Source organism: Chroicocephalus ridibundus, chromosome 7, assembly GCF_963924245.1.
Source record: "Chroicocephalus ridibundus chromosome 7, bChrRid1.1, whole genome shotgun sequence".
Taxonomy (NCBI): Eukaryota; Metazoa; Chordata; class Aves; order Charadriiformes; family Laridae; genus Chroicocephalus; species Chroicocephalus ridibundus.
In genome coordinates, this window is record NC_086290.1 from 22,451,084 (window position 1) to 22,461,040 (window position 9,957).

General features: G+C 52.6%; 1 protein-coding gene across 14 annotated transcripts in view; it reads left to right on the top strand.

Moving 5' to 3' along the window:
• PCBP3 (poly(rC) binding protein 3) overlaps positions 1-9,697 on the top strand; it is a 58,832-nt gene extending 49,135 nt beyond the window's left edge. For 7 of the 14 annotated variants that reach the window (XM_063341211.1, XM_063341216.1, XM_063341213.1 and 4 more), the window contains one exon: positions 9,499-9,697. In XM_063341211.1, coding sequence (XP_063197281.1) covers positions 9,499-9,544 — 46 coding nt within the window. In that variant the 3' untranslated portion in view covers positions 9,545-9,697. Of the gene's footprint in view, positions 1-1,214; positions 1,295-9,498 lie in introns of those variants that run through there. The other 7 variants (XM_063341214.1, XM_063341215.1, XM_063341219.1 and 4 more) reach the window with 1 other exon arrangement.
• Positions 9,698-9,957: the final 260 nt, after the last annotated feature.

Below are 9,957 nucleotides of genomic sequence, written 5' to 3' on the forward strand. Positions count from 1 at the left end.
CTGATTGCTTCCTTTTCATGCTAAAAAGCTTGGCACGGCAGGACTTTGCAAGGGCCGAGCGCTCCCAACGCCGCCTCTCGCCAGAGGGCGATGCTGCCTGTGCTGCGGGGGACCGGGGGTCCGGCGTGGGACTGCAAGGGGAGCGTACAGGGGAGGTGTAGCTGGAGAGGGGTTGGGGACCAGCTCCGTGCCAGCAGTGAGCCATATCCGGGGTACTCACACAGATCTGTTTGCCTGCGCCTATGGACTCGTGGACGGGGAGCTTAAGGGGAGACAGGGCCTCTTGCTGGCTTTGTGCCCGCCCGGCACAGCCGTGCAAGCTGAGGCCATCCACCCATCTGTGCCCTCTGCGGCGGGCAGAGTTGGTGCTGCACCAATGGCTGCCGGCAGGGTCCTGAGGACAGGGGACTGTTGGCGACTCCGACGTTTGTTGGCGTGTGGGCTGGGAGCACCGGTGAGGTCTGTATGTGCTTTCTCCTCCTTGCACCCAACCCACCTCAGCCCCAACCTGCAACAGACCTCCACCATCCCATCCTGCCCCACTGCCCCTCTGCCCACACCCATGGCGCCTCTCCAGCCGCTCAGGAGAGGGACAGGGCCAGCCCCGCACCTGAGGGCATGGCCAAGCGGCTTTCCCTGCAGCTCCTTGCCAACCCCCCCCACCTCTTGAGACAAGAAAGAGAAAGAAAAGAAAAACGAGCAGCTCTTCGTTACTGGGAAGGGCTGGTTGAGCTGCAGCCTGCGCTGTGGCAGAGGCAGAGATGACCTGGCAGCGGGCAGGATAGGGCATAGCTCAGCCTTTCCTGTGGTTTTGAAAACCAGACCAAAACGAAGAAGCCAGGGGAGCTGTCCCTGTCCTCCGTGGGAGGGATGCTCGTAGAAGTGAAGCCGTGTGCTGGGATGTCTCCTGCCAGCACACCTGGTGGGTGGCACCTCTGCCACGATGCGGTGCCAGGGACGGGCATTACCCAGCAGCAGCAAGGAGAGGGGAAGGCAGCCGGCCATTGAGCTAGCTCTGTGCTCCGGCCCTCCAGGGGGATGCCCAAGCCCCATGTGCTTAAGCCACTCGGGGATGCTCTGCCCCCGGTCTGAGCAGGGAGTAAGTAAGAGGAGGAACGCTGCCATGCAGGGTCTTCCTTTTCTTTTCTGCTCCGGTTATTAAGAGCTTGTTTTTGTCTCCCCCCCACCCCTCTCTCTGCCCCTGTCTATTCTAGGCTGACGTCTGAGGTCACTGGAATGGGCGCACTCTAATTTCCACCCACCATCCTCCACTCCGCACCACCCAACCCTCTCCAGCCACCGGCACTCCACCCAGCCTGTACTGCCTGTACATTTACCGTCTTCCCTTTGCCTCCACAGATACTCTTTTCTTTACTAACATATATATATATATAAATACTCACGCATATACACACACTGGAACGTTTCTTTATGAGCTCCTTACTGTGCTCCTGAGGCTGCTCCTAAACTCTTTGGTTATGGTCCTTGTTTTCAGCGTATGGTGTTATTACTTCATCTGCTTTTTGGGGGTTGGGGAGGGGGGTTGGTTTTTTTCCACTGGCGAGACTTCAGAAGATGACGGGGTCTCTAGTGTCAGTCTAGTGTAGCTACTTACATGTTTGAGTTGACGTTGGCGGTACTTGCTGTAGCCTATGGATGTGTGACACCACCCAGAGCTGTGTGTGCTTCAGAGTACTTACTTTTCTCACCCTTCTTCCTTTGATGCTCCCTCTTTTTTCACTTTGCTTGTCCTGGCTCACCTTTGCGACCTTGCATCCCTGCCCTCAGGGTAAGGCATAGTTTTCACTCCGTGTTATTTGGGAAGCAGAACGTGCGTGAGCCAAGCTAACGCGCACGCACGGGTTCACCTGCAGACTTCTCCTTTTGCAACATGGCAGGGTCCAGACAAGCCATTTTTCATGCTAAACAAAGGGAATCACACATACACACATAAACACAAATGGTCCTCTTTTTTAACTAATGAGCAACTGGAAGTGGGAAGAATTCAGCCGTATGGGATTCACACCCCCAGGGGCCTTTGAAAGCACTCTTTTAACAATCCCCATGAGCAAAACCTTTGGACGATAGCTCAGGAAGCTCTGTGAGCCAGCTGTGTTTGTCGTTGTTTGTGTTCAATAAATGTCTGTGCAGCGCTGCTACCAATGGGCTCTGACTGTTCTTCTCCTGGGTCGCCCCACCATCTCCAGCCCCATCCTTCCCTCTGCATCCTTCTGCACCTTTTTGGCTGCTTGGAGGAAAGGTGGGGGTTGTATACAAAACTTCATTGTCATCATCATCATCATCATCATTATTATTATTAGCAGCATCATCGTCATCATCTTTATTTTAGTTAGAGAAGGTCCCAGTGAGCGATGCACTTCCTGAATGATTCTAAGCTTTCTTTTTTTCAAAGGAAGGGTACTTGGCCTGCATAATGTTTTGGTTTTACCTAAGATTAATTTACAAGTTATGGTATGACAACAAACATCTTTCACTGTCCCCTTGTCTGGACAGATCTGCCATGTCTACGTCCCACACCCTTCCCCAAGACCCTCTATGCCCAGCCCTGTCTTCTGCTTCCAGGCTTTACTTCTCTCTCCTACCTCTCAAATGGGAAAACAAATATATTTTCCATCTATTACTTTCCTTATGGTACATGTTTTTCCTGTATTGCAAATGAGGGGATCATGATATACTATGTCCCCAAGCAGCTAAAGCAGCCACGTGATACATTTTTGCACTGTACCGCATGGGAAATATATTGTTTTTCCAGGTGAGCCCCAAGACTTCGTGCTTCCCTTCTCCTCCCTTCTCCTGCCGGGATGCTGGACCGCTTCTCCTCCTGTTGCCAGAGCAGACTGCTCAGCACTCGCAAAGCACGGTGGTGGGGGCCCTGGGTGATGCCACCGCATCAGTGGAGCCAGGGTTGGGCAGGGGGTTATGGTCTCCAGCCCCAGCGTAGAGGCTAGTGGCTGGCAGGGATGACAGCATGGCTCAGAGAAGGCAAAAGGAGTGAGTTTGCTTGAGCAAGACAGCCCGTGCCTGCTATCTGCGTGTATCAGGCAGCATCATCACGACCCCTTAGAGGTCCATTCACCCAGCCCAGGAGTCCATTGCTGGCAAAGCTCCAGAAAGATGGAGGTGGCTGCCATCCCCTGCTGCTGAGCATAAACGAGTCGCTCAGCCTAAGTGTTGTAAAACCTATGCGTGGTCAGCTCTCTGGAGCATTTCAAGCCTCTGCATTAAAGGTGCTTCCAGCTCCTTCATTAAGATGCTTTGCTGCCCATTCCCAACCCCTTGCTCTGCTCTTCCTGGCAGTTTGGATCAGCTGTGCCTTTCAAGCGGTGCAGTAGCCAAACATGCTCAAGCACGTCCCCTTATTCCTGATGAGGGGAGCGCAGGTGCTTTGGGCAGTCCTATGGGGGCTCAGGTGGAGGCAGTGCCCTCCCCTGGCAGCGACCTCTCCTTGTATTCCTGCTGTTGCTGCAGGAGGGAGGGAGCCCAGGCACTAAACATTGTCTCCCCCAAGTTGCTGACTGGCCAGAGCAAGCACAGAGCCACCTGCCAAGGTGATGAGTCAGTTGTGGGCAACTGTCACTCCTCGTCTCTCCTCTTCCTCACTCTGGTCTAGCACAAGTATTTTTCCTGTTGAAAGAACAAAATATCTGTGTGTGAGACCCAGCATGAAAATAACCACCCATCAGCCTACCAAAGCCACCCCAGTGGCCTGGGTGGTGAGCCCAGGGCACGTGCCAGCCAGCAAAAGCTCCGTATCCCACTGCCACCACCCTCGAAGCAAAGCGATGGCAGCCAGTGGCCTGTGGTGATGCCCCCCTGGGAGAGGGATGATGCACAGAGGGAGCCAGCCCATCTAGCCATGGCTCAGCTCTCCTATGGACGAGCTGGAGCATGAGGAGATCTTGCAGTTGATGGAGGCACATGGAAAGCAACCAAGGTGCATGGCAGGAGCAGCCTGCCTCTTCTTGTGCTGCTCTCTCGGCATGCGGGAGCACTTTAAAGTTCTGGCACACAGGGCGCAGTCATAAATCATCAGCAGCATCATTTTGACCAAGACTGAGAAATCCCTCACAAGCCAATGTGTTCGTGGGGTTCGTATATCTGTCAGGGGCTTCTGCCCTGAGGAAGGCAGGGGACCTTAATAGTGTGCTAATTGCAATGAATGTGGAAATGGCTTTGCACGGGGACCTGCAGTTTCTGCAGATCGCGGCTGCCCTGAATTTCTTTGCTGTGTGTGTGCTGTGCTCCCCGTGCTATTCCCCACCTCCACTGAGATTGCGCTGCCCAAAATAGCAAATGCCAGATTGGGTCCGCCAGATGCAACTGAGCTCAGAGGCTAGAGGCTGCTAGAGAGGAGGAGCAGACTGCAGCAATACCTCTCCACCCATCTCCGTGCCACTGAACCCGCAGTTAACATCCTCCTCTGGGTACCATCCCCATCCCAGTCTGCTGCAATACATCTGTCACCCAGCGAGACCGTGCCTGCCAGTAAAGCCACTGCAGGAATTTGAGGGTGAAGGAGGGGAGGTCAGATATGAGCATTGCTCTAACATCAGGCGGGTATCCAAGCTACCTGTCAAGCCACATGCTGCAGCAAGGACCTGGACTCGTGGGAGCACTCCATGCATGGGGCCACAGGAGGGCCATGGACCATCCCAGTGGTAGCGGCCACCTTACAGCAACACTGCATCCTTGCAGCCTTGTCTCTGCGTGGAGCAGCAGGAGGCTCTCACAAGTTTTCCAGTGCCTAAATAAAAAGCAGCGCTGCTTGGGATGTGTTTCTTAAGGACTGTTGCTGAAATGTGTCCTCCTGGAGGTCAGACCATGAGACTGGGTTCTGCTTTTTCCCTGTGGCATTTCAGCTCGCTTTATCCAAATGATATCCTGTTGCTTGAGGTATGTCCAAGGGACGTGAGCAGGCAAAGGAATCTCGATGTACGAAACCGATCACAATTCTGCTTTTTGCTCTGATAAAGGGTGCTTTTATGTTTTAGCTATCTGGAGACCCTTTCTAGTAGAAAAAGACACTTGAGCAACTCTAGCTGGGAAATGCCAGCCCTCCTGCAAGTGACACTGGGGGTTTCTCAACCTTGGCATGCAAAAAACGATAAATCTGTGCTGGGCCCCTAAAAAGCAAATGTTTTTTCACCTCTCATTGCTCAGGAATCCCCTCCCTAGTGGAGGAAGAGATACAGACCGACCTGCTGCCTCTTCCCCCTGTGCATTTAGATTTTAGTGGGAGTGGGAAGGAGTTGAGCCCTTCGCTGTAGGGCTGGAGAGAGGGGAGCCTGTGGAAAGCACCGTGTGGGATCCTGCAGGAGAGGACGTAGTGAAGGATGCAATTGCACTGGCATGGACGAGGCATCCTTACTTCTGACATTACCTTTGACTTTGTGGCTCCTTTTTGGGGTCACATTTCTCAGGTTATTTTGCAAATTAAAAAAAAACAACAAAACCAGACCATAATGAAACTCCAGTATTATGTGGGAATCTAAGGAGCTTATCCATCATGATCTGGGCTTGATCAAGGCCCAGAGAAAGAGGTGTTTAAACAACTGCAATATCTCCTGGGAACATGCTGACGACAACAAGGATAACAACAAAATCGCAAGGAATGTATCAAACTCATCTTTGATTTCTTTGGTATGGCTTAAAAGGAGATTTGCTGTTTTCTTTGGAAGGAGCCTCAATGTCTTGCTTTTACTTGTGCTATGTCTTGGGTTTGCATTTTATATGAACTTAAAATGCTCCAGTAGTGCATCCATAGCCATGCCACTGGGAAAAAAATATATGCACATATGTAATATTGGAGAGAATATTCAATACAAGGTGAAAGTCTCAGTTAATCAACAGGATAGCTTTAATGCATTCCTTTTGTCTCTCAAAGCAATGCATTTTATCCAGACAGAATGATTCAACATTTCTGGAAGTAAATGACTCAGTATTACTCAGTCAGACTCTTTGGGAATGCGTTATTTTGTGGGAAATTGTTACTTTGGCGGGAAAGTATTGGTCCAAGGCTTCCCCCTGCCCTCGGAGCAGTGTGGCTTTCCAGCAGAGAGGGACCGGCTGAGGTCTGAGCTTTAGCCCTTGGGCTTCAGCTGAAGGTTTCCACTCCCCCTCATATCCTTCCCAGGTCATGCTCCCAAAATTAAGTGTTTGGGGTATTGTTATGTGCCTTTTTTTCCTAGTCTGTATTTGCAAGTCTAGTATGTAATGGGGTTGAAAAAAAATAGAATGTTTCCCCTAAGGGAAAGTGACTTTCTTCAGGGAGAGTCTTTAAATTTAATACTCTGTTTTAGTTGTAATTCGGGTTTTTTAATGTATTCGTGCTAGTCACTTTTAATTATGCTAATTTCAAGCTTATTGTCCATTAGCAAGGGTAATTTCACCGCTCCAGTGCTGGCAGAGGTAGGGTTTCTGGGGGATCGCTCTGTGCTGTGGGAGGGATGAATTCTTAATTTCATTTTCTCCTTTTGCTTAGCGCAAACCCTTTCTGACACCTTTCTCATGCCGTTTGCAGAAGATGAGAGCCCAGCAGCCCATCGCCCCGAACCTTGCCTGGCTCTAGCCACCAGTCCCGAAGAGGTACCCCAGTCCTCGGCCCTGAGCCCCCTCAGGCTTGTCACTAGGTGTCCCCCTTGACCAGCTTTTTGCTCGCAGCCTGCTCCAGCCGGGGCGTGGGCAGCATTTGGATTTCGGGTGCTCCCAGCCTCTGCTCCGTTTGCAGAAGACATGCCATGCTGCTGGACGTGAGAAGGGAGTGGGTATTTGTGTCCCCCTCACCAGTGACCAGCGGTCACATCCACCTAGGAGGCAGCTGGCACTGTGTCCCACTGCAGGAACGGTCCCATCAGTGCTGGGACCTTCATGGAGACACCCTAGCCTACCTGGGCAAGTGCTCATGGCTATCAGATCCCTTGGCCATGGATGTCCCCGCACTCTCCGGTTATACCAGTTGCACCAAGGGACGAGATTGGTGACATAAGCCCCCACCTTATGCTGGCTCAAGCTCATTCCGTCTCACTGGCCTGGCATTTCACAACAGAAGGACAAGGTTTTGCTGGAGAGGTTCCCAGGGTCTCCAGTCCTCTCTGCCCCCAGGGAGGTCGGCGTGCGCAGGCAGGAGCGTCTGCAGCTGGTGTGAGTGCAGAGCTTGGGGTGGAATGACTTGCAGAAAGGTCACGGTCTCGGTGCAATTCCCCTTCTCCCATGTTGGATATCACAGGGAGCTGGGGCTCTGCTGAGAGAGTTATTTTTGCTTTCCCTTCAAAAAAAAAAATGCAGCTGCGGATCTTAATCCACTCTGCTATGCATTGAGCCCCAGGCCTCCATCCAAAGGGTAACGTGGCAGTGTCTTGTAGGAAGTACTGAATGTACCAGATGTGCAACTCTTTCGACTCCAGATGTGCAGCCCCCCTACCGCACCACCTCAGCAGAGTTGTCCTGCAAAGGGGAGCAAGAGACACCAGATCAGTGCTCAGAAAGCATCGACTAAATCTAGCCAAGTGCAAAACCACTGACTCTGGATTCCCACATCCCTGTTTAGGCAGTTTAACTGCAGGGATGTCTTTTCTCAGAAATGGTGCTCGCGCCGGCTCTGCACATGGCTCTGCACAAAACCAGCTAGGAGATGAGCGAGATAAAAATGGAGTGGAAGGAGGAGGCTTCATTTCTAAGCCCCATGCTGAACTGTGGCCTGTTGCTGATTTAAAACATGCGTGCTGTTTCTAGAAGGAACTGCTTTGATCCCGAAAGGGAAAGCCAGGATGTGCATGAGGACTCGAGTAATTGAAGCACTTCTGAAGCACTGTATTCTGGTTCCCTGTGGGCAGCATCTTAGTGGTATTATTTATTCCTGGAGGAAAGGCTGTGTCTAAGAGCATTTGCATCTGGACCAAAAAGGGAATGAGCAACGCCTGGCTCTGGAGCCTCTCTGGGTTTTGATACTCCAGAGGAGACTCTGGGGTGTGGGATGCTTCAGGGAAGCGCGGGCACAGTGGCGCAGTGGTGGTGGGCTACCAGCCAGCTGGCAGCATGGCCAAGCACAAGGAGCTCAGGGACAGTGGTCTGGAGGGATGGAGCAGCATTACTCCTGAATTCAGGGTTCCATGCATGGCATGGGGTCAAACTGCAATGGAAATCCAACAGGATTTCCCAGTGCAAAGGAGAGCAAGGCAGATTCGTGACACACTCACCCAAAAGCTCTTATTTACTATTGTGGGGGTTTTTTTGGTGGGGTCCTTCAGGGAAGAGCTCCCACTCAGACATTGCAATGATGTAACTGGAGGTTACTGCTGTAGCCGGTGCTGTGGTTTTCCTAAGGGATGTTGTTGTGTGCTCCCAAATCTCTTATAGGAGTGCTGCAGAGGAACGGTGTGCTGCTTCTCACTGCCTTATAAAAAGCCAGTTGAAGATGCAAACCTGACACCCCAGACAAACCGCCATCTCTGTGTTTAAAACAAATTTTCAGTTGCATAGTAGTATTTCTTTTCTTGCCTCTAGTAGATTTCCCCTCCAAATATTTCAGGCTGAGACGCAATGATTTCAGGGTGCACAGGATGGTGTAGCACATCATTAAATGCAGCAATGCTCAGAGGGGGTTTCTTGAACTGAAAAAAGCATTTGCTCACATGCATGCGGTCGTGTACCTGGGATGCAAGATTGACCCTGTGATGCTTGTCCCCACTGTGCTGGGGCAGCCTGGGGCTGCGTGACCCTGGCTCCTTGTCAGCCAGAACATGTGCAGGGTGTGCTTTTTTCCCCTTAGTGCAACACCAAGCACAAAACCTACTCACAGGCCTTATGCTGTTCACAGCCAGAAGTAGGACAGGGGTGTGCACCCTTCCCCAGTGCTCCTGTCCCAGCTCCTGGCTCCTCCCCATCAACCCCAGCCCCTTGATGCACTCACCCTTGCCCATCACCCCCAAACCTTGCTGCCTGGGCTGATGGGGGCCAGCAGCACCAGCTCTCCTCAGTCACCATCCTGGCAGCCACGATTGCAGGACAGAGAGAGGCCGGCAGAGAGAGACCGGCTGGCTGGCTGGGGCAATGCTCAGCCCAGGGACAGCCTGGGGGGGTCGAGACATTTTTCCTGCACAAAGTCTGTGGTCTCGATACGTTCAGATGGCTCCTCTGGAGCTCCTCTGAGCACCCAGTGGGAACCTACAAGGCAAACCTGCAGCACCGCCGGGCAACCTCCTCGGCTCACCTGGCAGCACAGGGTGCTCGTGTAGGATGTGTGAGCTCCAGTGGCAAAGGGATGTTTGTGTTGGTGTAGCAGAGCTCAGCCTGGGCACAGCTTGCCCAGGCTTGGCCTTCAGGGTGCAAATGATTTCAGCATCATGCTGGAGAGTTGCTCCAGGCGTTGTGCGGGGCCACATGTCCGCGTAGCCCAAGGCATGGTTGGGGCTGGGTGGGGGAAGCACTGGTGTTGGAGCCTTGGCTGAGACCTGACCATCTCCCTTGATTGACCCCTAGCTCTCCAGACCCTGATCCCCATGGGAGGAACACCTTCACCGCTTGACCGGAGCATCGCAGCAGACGTGGTGCCAGTGGCTGACGCTTGAGTTCCCCCCAAAGACGTTGCCAGCTTCCTGTGAGCTTCTCCTTCTCCTCCGTGGCATCCTTTGGGCCAGCTGCCTGAAGCCCCCTGCCCATGGCTGCACAGAACCTCCTCCCTCAGCTGTGGTATGGGGCAGCAGTGGGACCGGGGCGCTTGAGCAGCAGCTTGCAGGGGGACAGCAGCTTGTAGCCAGCGTGCAGCAGTACCTGCTTCTGCAAGCAAGTATTTCCCCATTGCCCCTCTCTGCGCTTCTTTATCACCCCTCACTCCCCTGCCGCTTTGCAATGTATTTTGTGGCTTATTTGTGTAATTGCAATAAAGCTTTTGTTGCTTGAGATACCCTCCGTGGTAAGCAGGAGGAGGTTGGGGTGAGA